Source organism: Crinia signifera, chromosome 6, assembly GCF_055691185.1.
Source record: "Crinia signifera chromosome 6, ASM5569118v1, whole genome shotgun sequence".
NCBI classification, from domain to species: Eukaryota; Metazoa; Chordata; class Amphibia; order Anura; family Myobatrachidae; genus Crinia; species Crinia signifera.
The window spans coordinates 121,034,719-121,057,453 of record NC_139222.1 but is presented as its reverse complement, the minus strand read 5'-3'; the positions used below and the strand labels follow the sequence as shown (position 1 = coordinate 121,057,453).

At 43.0% G+C, this 22,735-nt stretch overlaps 1 protein-coding gene across 1 annotated transcript; it reads left to right on the top strand.

Moving 5' to 3' along the window:
• The first annotated feature begins 2,008 nt into the window (after window positions 1-2,008).
• DDX42 (DEAD-box helicase 42) lies at window positions 2,009-21,089 on the top strand. Its single transcript, XM_083146983.1, has 18 exons — window positions 2,009-2,133; window positions 6,567-6,776; window positions 8,110-8,257; window positions 9,014-9,075; window positions 9,777-9,813; window positions 10,587-10,739; window positions 10,824-10,928; window positions 11,024-11,143; window positions 11,382-11,558; window positions 11,759-11,887; window positions 12,218-12,317; window positions 13,304-13,351; window positions 13,950-14,047; window positions 16,484-16,760; window positions 18,449-18,675; window positions 19,482-19,592; window positions 19,768-19,869; window positions 19,956-21,089. The coding sequence occupies exons 2-18, from the start codon at window positions 6,568-6,570 to the stop codon at window positions 20,664-20,666; spliced, it is 2,814 nt and encodes a 937-aa protein (XP_083003109.1). The 5' UTR covers window positions 2,009-2,133; window position 6,567; the 3' UTR covers window positions 20,667-21,089.
• Window positions 21,090-22,735: the final 1,646 nt, after the last annotated feature.

The following is a 22,735-nucleotide window of genomic DNA, read 5'->3' as shown; positions in this document are numbered from 1 at the left end:
AGGTGCGGCCGTACTAATTGGGCGATCCGAATGCCTAGCGCATGACCGAGTGGTGTCCGCAAAGTGATACTTGCTTATGGAGATGCATATTTCCTGCCTTTTGGTTCGTTTGCAGTCGGTGTTCTATCCGAATGCACGCCTACCATAATTAGTGCACTCCCTCGTGTATGCCCATGTTTACGCCCAGTTTAGCCCACTTTGAAACTACGCCCCTGTGTACTTCTGAATGACGCCCATAATACGCCCATATCTCCCGAGTGAATGCGGTGCACATTTCTGTACGGTATTAGTAAGAACGAGTACGGAGACCGTGCGTGGCACATGCGCATAGTGTTGCCAACGCATGCGCAGACGGCTAAAAAACGCCATCCGAAAGAATTTGGAAAATTACGCATGGACCAGAATAAGGCCCAAAGTTACATGCAACACAAAGGGAATTCTATAACTCCTAGAGTCCCCTGCCCCAAACAATATGTTGGTGGACCCATTAGATCACTTAAGATCAGAATTGGTGAACACATACAAAACCTCAAGCAGGGTTCAGACTTTGGAGGACCACCCCATCTCCCAATATTTTAGAGCACACCACTGGTGTGATCCTACTGTACTCAAATTCATGGGCATTAGAGAAATAAAACAGGACTGCCAGGGCATGGGCTGACTACATCAAGAACATCAATAAAGGTGCATGTACGAGCTAGACAGCCTCAACCCCAGGTGAATATTGAAAATGAGATAAGGTTAATCATCTGCTGGTAATCCGTTACCTAACATATTACCAGGTCATTCGGCCATTACCATGTCACCCTTCTATTCCAACATATTCCATATATGCTATGGCATTCCACTACCCATGGCATGCAATCACCTTTTTCCTCTTGGAGACAATTAAAATATGATTTACACAAAGACCTCTACATCATCCAATCATAAGGGACATCACTCCTACCAATCGCCTCCCAGTTCGGGTCAAACAGAAATTTAGCCTGTGGCTTGTATTATACCCTCAAAGAAAAAGGCTGAAATGTGTGGTGGACACAAGCACTGACTTTAATCCCCAGGCTGCAAGCAGGGAGGGTTAGAGGAGAGGGTTGCATAGATACAAAGTAGTTAAGGCTGAATAAAGACATGCGTCCATCGAGTTCAACCTTGGTTAGCGAGTATAATCTATTAGCTTCATCCCTTATTATACGTAGTGTATTCTGATAGATTTAAAGACATTTTGTAATACGCGTGGGTGGGCGGTGGCGGCATTGTAAGTAATGTGCGGTGGTGGTATGTAATGCATGCTGGGGGGTGGGTCACCTGCTGCTTCTTTCTGCTGGCTGGGAACGGGAGCCCTCTTGAAGGCCCTGGGAGGTGCGGTGCGTGCATGCGCAGCAGCCCTCCCGTGGCCATTTTGGATTTGGGCAAAGTGCTGCAGCCCAGCCAGCCCAGGGGGAGCGCGGCCAGCCTGTTTTTAATGAGTTTTGGGCTGGCCCATCGGGAAATGGCCCGGTTTCCCGGTGGGCCAATCCGCCCCTGGTGGTGTGCTACAATACATTCAAAGACACACCTACTTTTGAGTGACCACACCCCCTATTTCTGGAGTGCAGTCCTAGAATGTTTGCAGGAAGTGGCCCCCCAGCTTAAATAATTGCCCACCCCTGCTCTAAATAGTGAGTGCATACCCTTCCTACATGACCCATTCCATTACAGTAGGTACAAAATGCTCTGCTCCTGGACTTCCCTCCTGTGGTGAGCGATAGCAATCATACAACGAGAGGGAAGTCCTGGAGCAGAGCAATTTGTACCTAATGGAATGGGTCATGTTGGAGAGTATGTGAGTATATTTGAAAATGGGCTCGCTAAATGGTTTACTAATATACAGTATGACAACAGTGTCAAATAGACAGTGTAATTTCATAAGCCGCCTTTTTTAGCTGTGATTTACGGGACGATGTAAGTGTTGTCGATGACAAAATGTCTCCGGTGACGGTGACTGAAGAGAGACACATTCTAGACGTGCTGCGTGCGTGTAGACCTGGTATCGTCAGCGACGTCACTAGAACGCGACTCGCGTTTTTGAGTGACGTGTTCAGGCGGCGCTGCTGTGTCTGCTGGTCGGCAGCGCGGAGAACGGAGCACGAAGAGGTGACAGATCCAGGGGAGACCGGGCAGGGACTGTGGGAAACAGGACAGGGAAGCTATGAGTGACATCCCTGAGCGGAGGGGTGTTCATGTACACAGTTAAGGGGGTAGGGTGGTATGTATGTATAAACATAAGGGGTGGAGACTGCTGCATAGTACACGGGTGGGTGCATGTTTATATGACTATGCACAGTATATGTATGGCTTTGTAGGCAAACCTTGTACATAAGGGAGATGAGTGAAAGGGCAGTGAGCTGTTGCTCATAGTAACAGGAAAGCGAGAAAGGACACACTTAATGTGGCGCTGTTTGTGTGGTTGTATAAACTGGGAGTGTACCAGTCAATAGTGTGTAACACTTTAAATGAAAATATTGAATCCAAATACAGTCCCAGACCTCTACAACTCACACAACATGTGTCATGGGAAATATCCAAAAGATCAATCAACGATGAAGCTGTTGTGAAATAATGCACCAGCTAGATAATGTTAGTCAAAGGAATAGGGGGGGAAGGGGGGTGAAGATTAGTAGACTTTAGGACAAATGCCCCCATAAGAAGGCAAAAATACTATAGGTAAATGATGGGAAAACAGGGAGAGGGGCTCACACATTAAAAACAAGGTTTGCATTTTAGCATATTTGTGCAGGAGAAATCATTAACATGGGCATAGGCTAGAAATGTCAACCATACATGTATAATTGTCCAAGTATTAACAACTGAGGTGTACCCCACCAATAACACACTTTTGGTCTTGGAGTACTTTAAAATAAATATTGATACTCTAGGGTGCCATTATTCATGAAAGTTTAGGAATCACTGTCCTAGTCTAAATATTCTTTGCAGCAAAAGATTCCCCTTCTCATAATAAAACAGATGTAGGTTTTTGTTTTATAATCCGCCCTGGAATAATGAGTCTGAATATGGATTTTCTGTGTAGACCACACATTTGTAGCCTCCTCGCTCAACCTAAATTGGCGGGGTAGGTTTTAATATTATTTTATGGTACTTAATAATTACTAATATAGTGTTCATTCTAGCACCCGCCATCACAGGTCTGGTTTGCATATCAGTTTTGATATACAGACCCCACTGTGCTAGAAGCACTAAATCAGACAGCGACACCCCAGGCAAGGAAGAGGAACTGCATGGGTTTTCAAAGATGGCGGGTGCTAGAATGAACACTACTAATATGTGTATGGTTAGTTAGCCTGGGAAGCAGATCTTTCCCAATCACTGGAAGACGAGCCATAGCAATTAATATGTGTATGGTTTAACTATAATTTTAATGTGCAGTATTCAGTTTTTCTATTGTGCCCAATCTCTAAAGTGACTGGAGATCGTGGGCGATATTCAATTATTTTTTATTGTGCTAATTAAGGTCGGGTTTAGCTGCACAAAGTGGCTAAACCCTACCAAACTAATAGTTGCAAACGTCTCTTCTGAGTGATTAAACAGCTGGCTTTTCCTGCAATTTAGCTTGCTACCCCCGGCAGTAGCGAACTAAAATGTTAGTGTGCCCGTCAGCAGAAATATTTGGGCAGGTGCGCATGGGTGCCGGGAAGGAGGAAAACAGTTGATTATTGCCCACTAAACAATATATTTAAACTACTCTGTCAATCAGACTAATTTTCCTGTTCAAGATCTTCGTACAATGGGTGGTTGACAGAATAAAAGGTGCATATTTAGAGGTTTGTTGCATATGATTAGTATATAAGTAATTTGCTGAGAAATCTATGCAACATTGCTAAAAAGAGATATTATTCAGTTCTTTAAAAAGACTGATAACAGCATTTGGCAAGCGGGAACATGTTAAGAGATAAACCAAGTAGAGAAACCTTAAAGTGTCTGATGTTCTGTATTGTAACTTTAAAAGGTAAAAAGATACCTGTCAGCAGCAGTTAGACCACACAAGGAAAAACTCTGCTAGTCTGTAAACTAAAAAAGGGAACCTGGACCACAGGATCTATGGTTATCCATTACACATACTAATAATTCTTGCTGACCACACATCAGACCAACTTTCCTCCAACCATCCAACTAGTTGTTTGGATGGAATAAAAATATGGTACTTTATGGGAGCAAATGTAATATTTACTTCAGAAATTTTCTCCCAAAATCTGGAAAAGGACAAAAACTGTACTCAGACATGGTACTGTAGTTGAACCTGTTTGATTTAAACAATTTGACTGAATGTTCTTGTCCATTTTCCTTGGTTTGTGAGCACATTTCTGATATTCCTTTGCTCCCATCCAGTAGCATATTTTTATTCCATCCAAGCAACTAGTTGGATGGTTGGAGGAAAGTTGGTCTGATGTGTACCCAGCATTAGTTAATTTGTAAATTGGTCCAGTTTAAATTTTTGATATAAACAAGCAATTTTTTTTTTCCGTTGTGCGTTTATAGTAAGTGATGCACATATTAACCCTTTGAGTGACAACATCTATGTGAGAGATGTTCAAAATATCTGCTAAAAATGCCAGCGTCTTTCATATTGGTTATATAATATCAAATAAAAAATGTGTAAAAAATAAATAAATTATATTTCCTATGTAAGGTAAACATTACCGTCATCATGATGAATAAAAATGTTTGCTTGGCAATTTTCACACCTAGTTTAACAAATTAACTTGGCACAAAGAGTTAATACCAAGGCAGTACTGATGATCTGTGGAGACTGAGAAGTTGTGCCTACTATCTCCCTTTATATATTTTTATGGACTACTCTTTCCTCTACCTCTGTACCATTTGTTCACAAGTACAAGAATGGTTGGCCCTAGACACTGGCAGCACAGTTTATATGGGGCTGGTGCACAGTTGAATGTAGGTTGGTTTTGTAGAAAGATCTTGCATGAGTTCTTATGTTTGCGAGTTAATGTGGCAAGAGTCACACTTTACAGCACCTCAAACTCGCACAATTTTGTTTCCAGTCTCATATAGCTGTGTAGAATATTGTGCACATTTGATGGGAGAGCAGTCTGAGGGTTGTGAGATGTGAATATGTGGAGTGGTTAATAACAAGTTATCGTATAGGAAGTCTGAGATAAGAGGCTTTGGGCCTTGAATAGTGATAAAACGGAGAGTGATAAACAACCAACCAATCAGCACCTACCTGTCGTTTTTCAAACACAGCCAGTGACATGGTAGTTAGGAGCTGATTGGCTGGTGGTTTATCACTCTCCATTTTATCACTTTTCAAGCTTAGTTGGCCAGCGTTTGAACACTACGGCAACTTGCACCCTTTGCCAGCAATTACATTTTCTCCTTAATTTGATTTTGGAGATTGTTTAGTGCTTATGCTGCGAAAGAAACTAGGGTGTTATTAGTATTCTTGCATTTAAATTAAGAGGGAGGTTTTCCCATTTATTTATTTTGGTACTCTTTACCTAGAAGGGCGCCCGTCGCGGGCATCGCGGGTACATTTATGTATGGCCGCGACGCGACCGACGCGATGCTCCCGATTTCCCATAGGAATCAATGTTAAAAGGCGCGATGGACCCGATTTGACTGTTAAATGGCTCAATCAACCCGATTTGGCCATAGGAATCAATGTTAAATGGGCCACAGAGCCCATTAACCCTTAAATGTCCCCCCAAATTTTTAACGCCACCCCACGATCCACGCCAACCCGAAGCGTGGCGAGCGCAGCGAGCCCGCGAGGGGCGGCGGTACGCGTCCTCCGACCTTTTCATGCCCTACTATCCACTAGGGCGTGGTGTGAGAATATAATAGTGTGGCGAGCCCGAAGCGTGGCGAGCGGACGCGGATACCTTCACAGTTATGCGCGTCCCCTCGCGGGCTTCACAGGTGTCCGTGGCGAGGCGGACACCTGTGAAGCCCGCGAGGGGACGCGTCTACCTGTGAAGGTATCCGCGTCCCCTCGCGGGGCTCGCTGCGCTCGCCACGCTTCGGGCTCGGTGGCTCGCTGCGCTCGCCACACTATTATATTCTCACACCACGCCCTAGTGGATAGTAGGGCATGAAAAGGTCGGAGGACGCTGCGCTCGCCACGCTTCGGGTTGGCGTGGATCGTGGGGTGGCGTTAACAATTTGGGGGGACATTTAAGGGTTAATTTGGCCTATTTGGCCCCAAATCGGGTCCATTGAGGCATTTAACAGTAAAATCGCGGTCAATCTGCCGTTTTAACATTGTTCCCTATGGGAAAATCGCGGTGATCGCGGGCATCGCGGCCATCCCGATTTGCCCGCGATGACCGCGATTTTTACCCACGACGACCGCGATTTCAATCGCTGGCGCCCTTCTAGGTAAAGAGTACCTTTATTTTTTTATCCCAGCTCTACAGGGTGAAATGTAACACGTTTATCCCATTCTTTTGTTTATGAACTTATTTTTCTTATTTTTCCATTTTCTCTCAATCATTTTGCACACTCTTCTTTTAGTAAATTGCCTGAACTATTTCCCATTTTGTTTCTTTCAGTATGGCTATGAACTGGAATAAAGGGGGTCCAAGTGGCAAGCGTGGATTTGGATTTGGGGGATTTGCCATCTCTACAGGGAAAAAGGAGGAGCCAAAGCTCCCACAGACTTCTCATAGTGCTTTCCGTGGACCACCTTCTGCAAACAGCTCCCAACTTCCATCTTTCTACAAGATTGGATCAAAGAGAGCCAACTTTGATGATGAGAATGCGTAAGGAGCAGGGAAGGCCATGGGAGGGAGTGGCAACATACGAACATTGGATTCATAATGAATACAATTGTAACTTTTAAAAATGTGTATCATTCTAGCCTTTGGTATCAGAATAATGTAACAGTTGATAGCATACCATTCATTTTGAGAGAGACTAGGTAGGTGTAGTAAAATCAGTATGTATTACACATTTATGGTTTACAAAATATATGCATTTTACATGTCAATGTGACTTATGCTGTGTACACACGGGTCTATATGATTGCTGGGGATATATTGCTAGCAATATATCCCCAGCAATCATATTGCTAGTGTCTCCTTTTCATCAGCGATGAAAAGGAGACACTGCTACAGGGCGGAGGCGGAGCGCAGCAGCAGGTGACGGGAGGAGGGAGGGAGCAGCGTCGCAGGGCATGGGAGAACAGCGCTGATTTCTCTGGCGCTGACCTCCTGCCCGGCGATCGCTGGGGGAAGCCGCTGGTCGCAGGAGCATGCTCCTGCGACCAGCGACCATGAAGAGCTGGCCGCGGGAGCGCGCTCCCAGCCATCTATCGCCGGCTGCACATGAAATCACTGGCAATATGGTCGCTGAGCGACCATTTTGCCAGTGATTTCATACATAATTGCACCCGTGTGTACGCACCTTAACTGTAGGTGTTCTTTGATCTCATTGAGCTGTATTCAGTTGCAATGTCACGCCTGATCTCCCATCTAAATTGGCGAGCAATATTCAGGTTCTTTTTTTTTTTTTTTCCATGTTCGTTAAGGCGGACTCAAACAGGACTTTCTCTGCATGCTCAAACGGGTTAGTGTTCATTCTAGCACCCGCCATATTTGAAAACCCATGCAGTTCCTCTTCCCTGCCTGGGGTGTCGCTGTCTGCTGTAGTGCTTCTAGCACAGTGTGGTCTGTATATCAGCACTGATATGCAAATCAGACCTGTGCTAGAAACACCACAGCAGACAGCGACACCCCAGGCAGGGAACAGGAACTGCATGGGTTTTCAAATATGGCGGGTGCTAGAGTGAACACTATGTGTGACTTTTCACACATTTCAGCTCGACACCCCTAAGGGTACGAGAGAAAAGCAGACTCAAGATGCCCCCAAATGAAGCTATGTTTTGATTAGCTTTTTTTGGGCACCCTCTAGTGGCTACCAGTGCAAAAACATTTGAATACAGCCCATTGACTTTGCAGGAATAAGTAGTCTGCTATAATTGAACAGTTTTGAGTCTTCTAAATGAACCACATTAGCTTAAAAACAAGTGCTGAGACTGGTTTAAATCCTGTGTAATCATTTTGTTTGGTGATCATTTTTGGATGCTGCTTGCAGATACTTTGACGATGAAGAAGAAGACTCAAGTAATGTGGACCTGCCGTACATTCCAGCAGAGAATTCTCCAACCAGGCAGCAGCTTCGCACTAAAACGGAATCGGACAGTGAAGAAGATCCACTTGAGGCCTTTATGGCAGAAGTGGAGGTGACGTGCCTTTGTTTGCTCTCACTCATATTGTTTCTATTATAAACTCCTCTGTATTCTTCATCCACTAGGGTGTAAACAAATCTTTTTTTCCCATTAGCCACTAACTCTCTTTCCAGTATATTCTGCCTCCAATCACAGCAAGCCAGTTTTAGTTTAATGCCAACAGAAGCAGACCCCACTTTGTGGGGCCTTCTTTTAAGTGGTCCCCTGTTACTTTTATTTTGTTATTTTACTTTAATGACAGCTGGCAGTGGAAGGCACCATATAGGATGCCCTCACTACCACTCCAAGGACCTGGCAGCATTGGTGACCAGGTTGTCTTCCTCAATCCTTCACTATTTACATATGTTTTTATAATCTTTACTAGTTACTCTTACTCCCAATTTCTGACCTCACTGCTCCCTCTGACCATATCAGACAATATCTGACCATGTCTAGCAAGAGTAAAGCGCAACGGAATATGCTGTGCTATAGAATAAACTGTTAATTAATAAATAAGTCTGTCAAGTGGTCACTGGCAGTACTTTACCTCAGAAGTGAGGAGTAGTTAGAAAGATTTCCTTATGGCCACTATCTGACCCACTTGTGTTTGGTTGATTGACCTTTTATCCTCCCCTCATTCTGCAGTCTTTGTATGTGACTGGTCAGAAAGTGTTTCTGAGTAGCCGGTTGGTTGCTAATTGTTTAGGTCTGTGAATATGTACATTTTCTGTGCGCGTGATTTGTGCGAACACTATTTTCTGTTATATTTAGGATCAGGCTGCCAAGGACATGAGGAAACTGGAGGAAAGAGACAAGGAGAAGAAGAACGCCAAGTATGTGTAGTTGTTTTTTAAAAACTTTTTTCTTTTTACATCTAGTGGTCAATCACCCTGCGAGCATTTGTGGCACTGGTTGTTTTAGATGTGTCCCCCCACATGTAGCTTACAGTCTGGCGTGGTATCTTATCCCCGCTGTAGAAATTAGAACACACATGTAACACCAATACCGTTGCTGCAATGTTGGGCTTCTTTAATAACATGGTGCAAAGTGAAATTTATGTAATGTAACCCATGGCAACCTATATTACATCCTCTACAAGTAGACAGGTATGAGGAGTCTAACAAAAGCAATTATATGATAGGGTAACATAGGTTTCATGACATAGTTTAAATGTACTGTGTTATTAAAGAAGGCCTTTTTGCAGTGTTAGAACTTTTTAATTGGACACCATACCCAACACAATGTGCACGTGCTTAATAGCTAATTTGCGTTCAGACGACAATGTAACCCACACAGCATGCTTTACAATAAAGTTAGGCAGCCAAAATGGCCATCTAGAGGCTTTTAAGCTGAAAACCCACAGCTTGGCCTAGTCTTGCTAAAGGTTGGCCAGGTCATCTACAGCATTTAGGATATATGCCTGGTGCGCACACACTGCCCCATGTACACCTAACTATTGCACACAACACCTGTGTCATGGCTGGATATCTGGACTGAGTGCAGGGAAGTTTGTTTTTCCTCTTCTTTCTTGCAGGGGTATCAGAGACGACATTGAGGAAGAAGATGATCAGGTAAGTTTGTAGTTTTTGCTTTTGTTTTATACAAAGTGACTTGTAGTTCTGCAAAAACTGGAGAGCCCCAGGTTTCTGCCTCTTGCATGCCTTTTTTTTTTTTTTTTGACCACCACACCTGAAGTATACATCCAGTTTTATTCATTTTGGAAAATAAGTTAGTCTGTATGTGATCAAAGGAACAAAGTATTATTTTCTCTGACTGCTAGGGTCAGACTTATACAGGAAGCATAGCCACATCCGTAGCGATCACTAGTGGCACATGTTGGCCAAAAGTAAAAGTGCTAATATCTGTAATAGATGTAATATCTGTAATAGATGTAGGACTTAGTCAGTGCCTGACACTGTAAAAGAGTATAAACTCCATTTATACTGCCTGGATTGTAACTTGTTCCCGGCCATCCACTCAATAAAAGCAGCAGACAGATACGTAATGCTAAGATGCTAAGTTAATTAAAAGAACTACAGTATCCCTAGAACACGTAAGAATCCAATCAAGATGTGTACGAAACCTAAAGACATGAGGGAAAACATTGGCAGTACTTGTCAATTGAGCATCAGCAAAAACTGAAATGGTTGTTCAGTTTTAAGTTTCTGGGTTGTCAGGAGACGGCCTTTGTTTCTACTAAGCACCAGTAGTCTGAGTGTGCATATGAAATCCCTGGGAACCAGTGCCTGATGTTTTATGGTCATGAATAGCCTCACTGAGAACTCTGGTTACTAACAAGCAGTGTTCTGATCTGTTCACTCATTCTGAGTATTTTTCCCTATAGGAAGCATACTTCCGATTCATGGCTGAGAACCCAACGGCTGGGCTTCTTCCTGAAGAGGAGGAAGACAATCTGGAATATGACAGTGATGGTAACCCCATTGCTCCATCAGCAAAGCGCATCATCGATCCTTTACCCGTCATGGACCATACAGAAGTAAGAACATGGTTACGGTCACGGATTAGTGCTGAACCCTCTCCACCGATATCTCACCCATATATGCTATTCTTGGTTTTACAGATAGAGTATCCACCTTTTGAGAAGAATTTCTATGAGGAACACGAGGAAATCACCGTTCTGACTCCTCAGCAGATTGTGGACTTGAGGTACAAGCTGAACCTGCGGGTAAGAGTTATTGAAGTATCTAAACTGATACTTGCTGTATAAAATCTGTTTGGTGTCATTATGTTCTATGGAGTAAATATGTCTCTTGATTGCAGGTCTCTGGGGCAGCTCCACCACGGCCAGCCAGCAGCTTTGCTCACTTTGGATTTGATGAGCAGCTCATGCATCAGATTAGGAAGTCAGAATACACCCAACCCACACCCATCCAGTGTCAGGTGAAGCCTCTGCTTTTATTAGCAAAGAAGCATTTTCCTTTTCTCTCTCTCTCTCTCTCTCTCTCTCTCTCTCTCTCTCTCTCTCTCTCTCTCTCTCTCTCTCTCTCTCTCTCTCTCTCTCTCTCTCTCTCTCTCTCTCTCTCTCTCTCTCTCTCTCTCTCTCTCTCTCTCTCTATATCTATATCTATATATATATATATATATATATATATATAATCAACTTACCGTTCTTTCACAGGGAGTTCCGGTAGCGCTCAATGGGCGTGACATGATTGGAATTGCCAAAACTGGGAGTGGTAAAACAGCAGCTTTCATCTGGCCAATGCTGGTGCACATTATGGATCAGAAGGAGCTTCAGCCTGGGGATGGGCCCATTGCTGTCATCGTTTGTCCCACACGCGAGTTGTGCCAGCAGGTACTTTGTGTTAAAAAAAAAATATATTTTTCATATGGCAAAATCATGACTTAAGGATTATTTTTCTTTATACAAAATAGCATAAAGTTGTGTGCTTTTTTCCACTCTTGTATAAAGCTAGTAGACATTTCATATTTGTCAGTGCTACATGAAGGCTACCATTCATCTGTTGTATGTGTCGACTAACTTGTCTGTTTCAGATTCATAGTGAATGTAAGCGGTTTGGGAAGGCGTACAACTTGCGCTCTGTGGCTGTATATGGTGGGGGCAGTATGTGGGAGCAGGCAAAAGCTCTACAGGAAGGAGCAGAGATTGTAGTGTGTACCCCGGTGAGTCAAACTTTTGGTCAAAATGAAACCAATATCCTTGTAATGTTTTTTTTCCTGGCCCCAGGACTGCCTCTGGATGGTAAAGGTTGCAACATTCTTAGGTATTTCCTGAACTTGTGATTTTTTTTTTTTTCTTTTCAATGGTATATGTATAGAAATGACCTCTGGCAGACCATGTGCATGTATGGTTCATAGAGATTACAGAGAGCACAGCTTGTGGAGAAAAGAGATTGTACTTTATATGCCTGTTAAAGGCATAGCTGCTACTTGGAGAATGTCAAATGCACTGAGATCTGGTGTGTACTTGTAACTATACTGTCTTCATTAAAGGGACGTCTGATTGACCATGTGAAGAAAAAGGCCACCAACCTCCAGCGGGTCACATACCTTGTTTTTGATGAAGCTGATCGTATGTTTGACATGGGTTTTGGTAAGTTCAGGGGGGGGGGGGTTGTCTTTTTATAAATGTTAAAGAAAAAGTGTGTAGAAAAACATTAGAAAGGCACAACCTAACCAACAATCACCATCTTAGCAGAGACTCGTTACTTATAATAGTATCTTTACATAGTATAAAAGAGAGGCCCCCAAAGTGTGTTTTTACTATTATGTTGTACAGTTCTTGAGGAAGGTTTAGGTATATTAACCATCGGCATATCCCATATGGGAGCTAACCAATCGTGGTTTTAGTGAATCAAGTTTTTCATTGACGCGTGCCACGGTCACGCAACTGTATATGAAATGGGGAGGAACCTGTGCGAAGCAGGGCTGGGTCACTATTTGACTTATAAAGAAGGCGCTCAAAAGGTAATGGAACATAAAACTTATCTTATGGAACAAAGCTTGGCTGCAGCATTTTGGGGAAAACAACAGTGTGAGACACCTACACAACTCCGGAATTACCACTAAGGAAGCAGCTGTCACAGGTTTAATATAAATGCGCATATCTAGGATGCATGAGAAAGCTATGATCACTGAATGGTTAATTCAAAATGAACCCAAATAAACAAATGCAGGATCCCACCACACTCACCATTCACAGGCTGGGGTGCAGTGGCCTGTCATTCAATATAGAAAGAAACCAGGTTCAGTACGCACCATATTAAACTTACTCACCTGAATACACAAATACATTATGTATATGTGAGAGGGAAAGAGTATGTATGTATGTATAATTTGTATATGTGTATATATACCTCTGTTTCTGTGATCTAAATCATCAGCAGTCTTATACCCCTTTTACACCAAAACGCTGGGTCGCACCCTGCTTTTTTAGACCCAGGTTCAAGCCGGGTGCGACCCGGCGTTTAGTGCCATTTACACCGGGCGGACAGATCCGGGTCTGACCCGCCGCTGACCCGGATTTTTCGGCGGTGTAAAAGGGGTATAACTGAACTCTTTTTTAATTTGTCCTTTCAGAATACCAAGTGCGATCCATTGCTAACCATGTGAGGCCAGAAAGACAAAGTAAGTGCTGTTTGACAAAGACGGGTTCTGTCGATGATTACGCACTTGTGAAAACACTTGAAGCTAAATGAAATAGCCTACAAGAAGCTGGAGGTTCCAGACTGTGCACGAGTCTGTTTGTTTTATTTAAAGCCGTGCCCCCAAAGGATATTAAGTTTAAACCTGGGGTCTGACTCCAAGGAAAATACTAGGACAACCTCTTTCCTACTTGAATCTCTTCACATTTGAAATCTGCCCCATGGCACTGCAAAAGGCTTTATTCAGAACTTAGATGAGAGGGATGTGTTTGAATGGTCAATTTTGTGGTTTGTGATTTAGAAGCCCTATTCCCATCAGAGTCTTTAATTTTTTAGGAACCAACATCATTTTCTGTAGAACCTTTGTAATTAGCTCCTGACCTTTAGCTGCACTGTAGAAGTTCTTTTCATTGGATCTTGCACCACTTAGTTGAGACTATTAAAAGGGAAACATCTTGATAGCTTAGTCTTTGATAAACTAATGTCTTGTGTGTTGTAATGCCAGTGAAATGATAACGTCACTGGACAGACATGGGGTGTGTTCTGTTACTCAACTTCCATACGTTGTATTTATTTTGCAGCCCTCTTGTTCAGTGCCACCTTCCGTAAGAAGATTGAAAGACTGGCCAGAGATATTCTGATTGATCCTATCCGTGTTGTCCAGGGTGATATCGGAGAGGTGAGCATTTGTCTTCTCATTACCCTTCCAACTGCCATATCTCATTATCCTTGTGAGGAACTGTAAGCCTGCTGCTCCCAAAAAACAATATTATTCTAGACTTTCTTCTCTCTCACTCATGCTCTGCCCCCCACGTGTATCATAGAGCGGTGTGGCCAACCACAAGGAAAGAAATAACAGTAATGGTGCCCACACACCATGCGAATATCCCATACGCTTTGCTCATTTTACTTCAAGTCGCATCTACCTCAAGTTGCACCGTGTTTATTTTCCCTTGTGATGTGTTCTCTCGCAAAATAGTATGTGCATGCAGGTATTTTTATACTACACATTGTATGCTATTTTAGTGTAGTTCAAATCGCTTGTAGTTTAAATCACACAGTGTACAGTCCAAATCACATAGCACAAATTGTATGGTTCACACCTAGTACACCTCTCACCGCGTGTGAGCACCATTGGCGCAAAGAAGAAAGACAGATGGGAGAAAAGCTGCAATGGGGGAGGCTGCTAGTAGCTTATATAAAGCCTAAAGTAGTACAACATTGTTACCTACAAAGCATCAATTGGGCACTTTGAGAAGCAAACGAGGGCGACCATATTTTATAAAATTAGATGAGTTTGTAATCATGCTAGTCATGTACTCCATCTTTTTTGATGCACCAGGTGCAAGAGATGACTGACTGCAGGGTTGGCAGAGTAGTCCTTTTCCAATCAACTGCTATTAGGCGGTTCATTGCAGAAACAACATAGCACGTCAATTGGTGTCAAAAGGAAGTTCTTAGAGGCATTGAATAAAAGTGTGAGAGTAGGTTTTCCCTCTTGCCATTAGGACGTCCATTTTAGTCATGCCCACCAGATATGCAGACATGATCCCCCAGTGGAGCAACCCTCTCCTTCTAACATTTTTAGAGTGGATGCCGCATTTTCACATATTTCTGACTTCCTCATTGTCTAACATACGGTCTCCTTTCCTAGCTATCTCACACGAATCTCTAGTTTAGAACGTACCTATTATAAGCATAGCCTAGTGATGAGGAACATCTCCTACTCATTTTCTCAAACATAGTGAGTGATCTGCTGACTATAGTGGGATGGACCGAGGTTCGGAAATACCAGATTTGCAAATAGTGGAAAAAGTATGTAAGTGTGAGTAAGAAGTGTTCTTGGAGAGCAGGGGAAAATAGTGCCTGGTGTGATGTCATTGAGGTTAAAAAATCCCCCTTTTTCCACAAATTATCTGTTCATAACCAGAGTGGAAGGCAAGGTTATGAGGGGTAGATTTATTATAGCGGCGAAGCAGGAGCGAGGCGAAGCAGGAGGGGACACCGACAAGATCTATTAAGATCTTGCCGCCGGAGTGGGGGAGCGCTAACTCCCCCCTCCGGCGATGTCCCTCCTTTCCCCCCGGCCGGCTCACTGCGCATGTCCGGGATCTCGCTAGTCTCGCGAGATCCCAGCGCAGCTGAGCGCCAGCAGCAGGGACAGAGCTGTCCCTGCTGTTAGGTATAGGGCATCGCCGCCTGCAGCTGGCGAAGTCGACAGCTGCAGGCGGCGGAACGGTCAGCGATGCTGACCGTTCATAAATCTGGCAGGAGGCAGGGGCGCAGTGCAAAATATCGCCCCTGCGCTATGCCTCCTGCCCCACACCGCCGGCGTTAGAGTAAACGCTCGGCGGGTGTGATAGATCAGGGGAAGCGCTATCCCCTGCTATAACGCACGGGGATAGCGCAGATTCCCCTGATCGCCGGTACATAAATCTACCCGAGTCCAGTGATGAATATGACATTGTGAGTGGTAGACGGTGTGGCCATCTATGGAAGTTCAGTCCGCCGCTTACCACACTGTGTGTGTGTTGCGCTCCACAGTTAGCTGCTACAGGGATAGAGCCAGCTTTCTTCTCTGTGCTGCCATTGGAACCCGGGAGGAAGGAGAAGATGACAACAGCAGAAGTGAAGTGGGGCGGGGCTACCCCCATCCTCCCTCCCGGGTCTATTTTAACATCCAATTATTTTAATCCTTTCTTCTCCTCCATAATTTTATGCTTTCATTATTTTTAAAAGGGAATAAATCTTTGGAATATGTGCACAATTGTCAGTGTTTTTTTTTTTTTATATATATAGGGCTGGTATAAGAATCCGGAACACACATGAATTACACAGGTTCTGTGGCTAGCTAAATTGGTATTAGTCACACAGCCTATATAAATCATAGGTGTCCTAGACTAAAGGGATAGCATGGCAACCCTGTCTATATATTAGGTTTATGTTTTTGCATTTTATTATAAAACATTAAAAAATAATTTTTGTTTTTGGCGCTTCTTCTACTAAATGCCTTCCTTTCTTTGGGCATCCCTACGTCCTTTATTAAATCATGTATCATGTTTAAATAGAGATGAAATAAAACCAAATCTGTTTATTTTTTGTTCACTCTTTTCAGGCTAATGAGGACATCACTCAAGTGGTGGAGATCCTTTTATCTGGTCCAGATAAGTGGACCTGGCTGACTCGCAGGCTGGTGGAGTTCACATCTGCGGGAAGCGTTGTTCTTTTTGTCACGAAGAAGGCAAATGCTGAAGAACTGGCCAACAACCTGCGCGTGGAGGACCATCCATTAGGCCTCCTTCACGGAGACATGGACCAGAGTGAAAGGAACAAAGTCATTACTGACTTTAAGAAGAAAAATATCCCCATCCTAGTTGCTACAGATGTAGCTGGTAAGACCCACATTTAACAGAACAAGTTTACAGAAGACTAAAAATCTTTTGCAAAGTTTTATTTACTGTGCCTAGAAGTTGCACCTTTACTTTAATGAAAACGACTTAATTACTTCATCAGAAAGAATTTTTCAGTAAACTCACCAGATCCAAAGAAGATCTACTTATGTGAGTCCCTGATTTGTCCATATGTTGGTCATATTGTTGTGTTTTCGCATAATGTTGACACAGAAACAACCTTATCTGAGAGGTGGCTTTGTTTAATTATTACCAGTTATTTCTATAGCACGCACATATTCTGCAGTGATTTACAGAAAATATTTGAACTTTCACATCAGTCCCTGCCCCAGTGGAACTTACAATCTATATTCCCTACCACGTGTGTGTGTGTACACACACACATTCACTCTTGGCTTAAATTTGTTGGAAGCCAATTCACCTACCAGTATATTTTTGGATCGTGGGTGGAAACCGGAGTACCCAGAGGAAACCCACGTAACTAAAGGGAGCATATACAAACTCTGCACAGTTAGGGCCATGGTGGGATTTGAACCCATTACCTCAGCGCTGTGAGGCAGTAATGCTACCCATTACACTATCCATGCTAATCTCAGGGCACAGTATTAAAGAGACTCCTAAGGCACAATAGCTCCGTTGTTAACATTTTTGTTGTACAGCACTGGGACCATGGGTTTAATTTTAACCAAGGGCAAACTGGTTAATTAATTGCTAACACATATAGACCCATTTTTTTGTGTGAATTTAGAATGTAAGCTCCACTGGTGAAATGGGGGACACTGGACCGATGAGCTTTCGATGTGCAGACAGGAGTTAGGGAAGCTCTCAGGAGTCTGAGCTCCTCCTCCCTGTTTCCCCTCAATCATTATGATATCAGAATTCTCAAAGTCCTTTTGTTTTTCCAATTGTTATTCCTATGGCAAAGCTAGCTTGGACATTTTATTTTTCTGCAGTAGATGACTCCAGCTTAGTACAGTGTTAGAAATGACGAAGGAGGTGCTGGTGAGCACTTCTTTCAGCTGCCTTCTGAGTTCTCTAACCAATTATTATCACCGTAGGTAGTGACCATTAACCAATACCTTTACAGTGATAGGCAGCCTCCCTGCTCAGGGCTGGTCCTGCGAGGTATGGCCATTGTACTGGAGAACCACTCTTCTTGAGTGAACAGTGAGAAGTACAATGAGTAGTGTAGATCCTCCATTGATGGAATGTGAGATATAAGAATGACATGGCTTCCCGCTGGGTACTGCTTCACACAGGGTATGTTTTAATTTGAACAGGGGTAATGAAGGAGAAAATATGAGATGGCTTCTATAAAAGAGCTAATCTCACCCAATGTATGCAGTAGTTTCAGGGTCTTCTTGTGGAGAAAAGACTGTTTTCTGTACACAGCAGGCTTTTTTTGTTACAGCATCCCTACTTAAGGACACTGCACTTAGACCCACAGCATATATACAATGTAAAAATATTCAATTGTTCCGAGACCTATGAACTCTTACAGTTGTGTCTGTAAAGGATGTGTAAGCCAATCTTTGTTTCAGGTTTAGTCGTCTTTTAATACTATATATAAAGTGTCTTGTTTTATTTTAATAATCTGCTATCCTTTTTGTTCTATAAACCTCCTTATACAATGAAGCCTTTACCACTAAGCTTCTCTTCCCCATCAACAGCCCGAGGATTGGACATTCCATCTATAAAGACCGTGATCAACTATGATGTGGCACGAGATATTGACACCCATACTCACCGAATCGGTCGGACAGGCAGAGCAGGTGAAAAGGGTGTAGCCTACACTCTCTTAACTCCAAAAGATAGTAATTTTGCTGGGGACTTGGTGAGAAATTTGGAAGGTGCCAATCAGTATGTGTCAAAAGAGCTGCTGGACCTGGCTATGCAGGTACTATGAGATAGTTGTTGTGGAGCTCAAAACCATATTGTATATTTATGTTTTGACTTAAATATTACTAATCGCTTTGTGTCTTTTTTTCTGTGGTAATTTTACATGTAAAGGCTTTCTTGTTAGCATTTACAATCTTTTACTTCTGATGGTCATCACCTTTTATTGAGTTCTCTCCTAATGGTCCTTTGTAAAGGCACCCATACACTATGCGACTTCTCCGTGAGGTGACGTTATATCCAATTTCCCCTGTGAGCCGCCTGGCAGCTTCCTGTGATGTCACATGCGATTTAGCACTTGATATGCCATTTTCATTGTTTTACGTGCGATAAATGTGAATTATAACATGTAGAGTGTCCCTGGGAGCTGCAGCAGTGGTGGGGGGGCAGGAGAATTAAGGAAAAAAACCTTAACAAATGAATACTTTTGGATTTTTTTTCTTCCAATATCCTGCTTGCTGCTCGAAGGTTAGACCTGCAGATAGGTGTGTGGCACTGCTGGCACACACCAATGGACGGAATCGGACACAATCTATTGCGGGTGCTAAAAAGCACCTGTGGCAATCCGCTGATGGGTCCGATTCCAATTTATGTTATGTTCTGCAGGTCTAACCTCCAAATCCGACCCGATAAGCACAGGACTGAGCATCGGATCGGATGTTATACACATGCGATTTGGGCCGATTTCTCTATATGATCCACTGGCATCCGGTGAAATCGGGCAAACATCGCATAGTATATGGGGGCCTTAAGTGTTGTATAATTATTAATGTTTTGCGCTGATAACATTAATTCTTGTCTGAATAGAATTCTTGGTTTCGGAAGTCGCGTTTTAAAGCTGGGAAAGGCAAGAAGTTGAATATAGGTGGAGGTGGCCTTGGCTACCGTGAACGTCCGGGGCTTGGAGCAGAGACCTCTGTAAGTGGCACCACCGTCTTAAACTAATGTTATGGAACAGTCGCATGTCTAAATAAAAACTGTGCCCTACACACAAACTATACAAAATGAAGTTCCCTAAAGAGATGACCATGTTTACGGAACAAAAGAAATTATGACTGTATACTCTCGTATAAAAGTGATAATTGTCTTCTAGGAACGCGCAGTTGGTGGAAATGTGATGAGCAACTATGAGGCCTTTAAACCTACCGGAGGAGCAATGGGAGACCGGCTATCAGCAATGAAGGCTGCATTTCAGGTACACAGTGGTGAATTTATTTTCAGAAGTGGTGCTAGTGATGTTCTTAGTGACATATTAACCACTAATCTTTTGTTTTTGTACAGTCTCAATATAAAAATCATTTTGTTGCTGCCAGCCTAAACGCACAGAAAACTGGAACATCCAACATCAACTCTGGAGCGTGGACAAGTGCAGGCAGCTTAAGCTCTGTTCCCAGTACCACACCACAGCCTGCAGCGCCACCACCAGAAATTACGTCTCCTCCTCCACCTCCAAAAACCATGCCAGGCTTCACCAGCAGTGGAACACTTTGCAGCATCCCCACTGCTTATCCCCTATTGAGTAGTCCAAGTGTCTCTCCTCCTAGTCAGGTTAGTGCTAAAGAAGGGTCTAGTAGTGGTAGAGAAGGGGGTGGAGGGCGAGATAAACACAGTGAAGGGAAGGGAAGACATGGTGAGGGACATCGTCATAGTGACAAAGGTGGACATCGACATTCCAGCAGTGGTCGGCATGGGGAGAGCCGTAATGGGGCAGAGGGAAGAAGGGATAGTGATGGGCGGAGGGAGAGCGTCCGTGATAGTGAAGGAAGGAAAGAGAGCTCTCGTGACAGGGAAGACAGTCGAAGAGACAGCTTTGGAGATGGACGTAAAGAAAGCTCCCGTGAAGGTGGAGAAAACCGGAGAGAAAGCTCACGAGATGGTGAGAGTCGCAGAGAAGGGCCCCGGGATGATGGGGAAAGCCAGAAAGACGAAAAGAGTGAAACTTTTGCCGTGCCAGATCCTCCAAAGCGCAAGAAGAGTAGATGGGACAGTTAAATTCAGCCACCAATTTCCAGACTGGATTTGGCAGATGTTGCTAATGCTGTGTGTCTTTGTTCTTGTTTTGCTTGCTTTTGGAGGACGCTTGAAGTCCACTGTTGGAATCCCAAAGTGAATGTTAGTCAAATTTATATTATGTCCTGTTTTAATAACACAATATGAATTTGCTAGTAACTCACCGCACAGTCAAAGAGGAGTTCCTATATCTATAAGCTTCTTTTGTGTAGAGCATTTTTATTCAAACCACCCCTGTTGGTTTCCCATGCTCCTCGGTGAACTACCTATAGATGGAGCATTTCCAATGACTGCCATTTTCATTCTAAATGTTTAGTTTTTCTGTATATAGCAATACTTTTTTTCCTTACCATGTAACAACTTGTTCTCATTTCACAAACTGTGATTAAAAGAAAATCTGTTTTTGATGTGGTCCATGTCTTTCCCCCATCTAAAACGTATAACTTTTAAACTTTTGTTCTCCTAAAGACTATAGTTTGTATCTGTATATTGTCCAGAAGAGGATCATTAGCTAATTTGACTTTCATTTAGAAAATTTGATGTTTACCATTAAAATATTTGCTATAAATGATCTGTCCTGCTACACATCACGTTACACAATAGCAAAAGGGGTGTACAGTAAGATTGAACGGCATACCTTTTTAGGCTTCAAGCACTTGCTGGAATCATAGAAAGAGGTGGGGATAGCTGTCAGCTGTCAGCTGATTGGCTTGGTGGAATATACATTTAAGAGGGTAATAGAAAGCTTACAAAAATAGAAGTGTTTAATTATTATTTTTATCAAGTAACAAAATGCAAAGAGAATGAACAGAAGAGAGATCTAAAGAAATTCCACATTTGGCATGACCACCCTTTTGCCTTTAAAACAGCTTCTTTTTAAAGCATTCTTACTTTGCAGCATTTTTTATAAACCTAAATCTTTAGCGCAGTACTGTATGGATGCTTGCAGCTGTAAATAGATATTTACCTGAGACTTGTTTGAACCTTGGCTATTGGGATGCAGTAAAATCTTGGTGGAAAGGAAATGGTATTTAATTTTACCTTTTGTATTTCTTTGCTATGCAGTCTTTATGAAATGGGGCAGCAGGGAGTTTGACTGTAAACAAGCCACGATCTCTGACTTTGTAGGAAAGTGTTACTTCACGGATAGTTTGGTAACTGTATTTCAACTAATTTCTATTCTAGATAATAACAGAAATTGACAGAAAATGCTAAATATTTGTTCGGCGTACTATTAGACATGGGATTCTGTGGCAGTATGAGTAGCGCAAGATTGGTGCACTACATTCAGCTCTTCTCACCATCTTATTGTCCAACTATCAATTTGTCCTTCAATACTAGAGAACTGTGCGTTTTTTAATTCCAATGTAAGTTCAGTTTTATATATATTATTTAGATATAGTGTTCTTGGGGTTATTGAGAGAGTGCAGGAGTTACATGGGTTTAATACCGCAGTACTAAGGGTGTGAGTGATCGGCACTTGTGTTATATACTAGAGGAGGAACAGTGGTTTTTTATTATTAATTTTTTGGAGGTGCGATGTACCTGTGGTGGTAACCTTTCTGCTGCTGCTCTGGGCTTTCTTGTAAAGAGGTTCAAGGGCTGATTTGGAAATGGACGGAAGTTCAATGCTACATGCAAGCAGCATCCGAATTTCCATCTGAAATCTCCAGGAAGAGTGCGTGCAAGATTTGTCTCCATAGATGAGATGCCTCTTGCAAGTAGCTGCAATCCCAACGATGTTACAGCCGGAATCCAGCAGTCACAATGTTCCCCACAGGAGGCCAGCTGAGTAAGCCTCAGCTAGCCAACAGTAGGTGAGGACACACAGATCCTGGGCTCTTCCTTCCTACAAAATGGGGATGGCACAGCCCTGTTCTAGGAATGCAACTCTTTGCAGTCACAAGATGTGCTAAACGTCTTGCGCAGTCATAAATGTCTGATCAGCAATCTGTATGGAGCACCGCTCATGCGCTGCAATCTGGCTGCTGCTTTGAAGCTTGGACATGAAGTATTGTATTTTGTGTGTGTTTGGTAGATGAACTATTTGA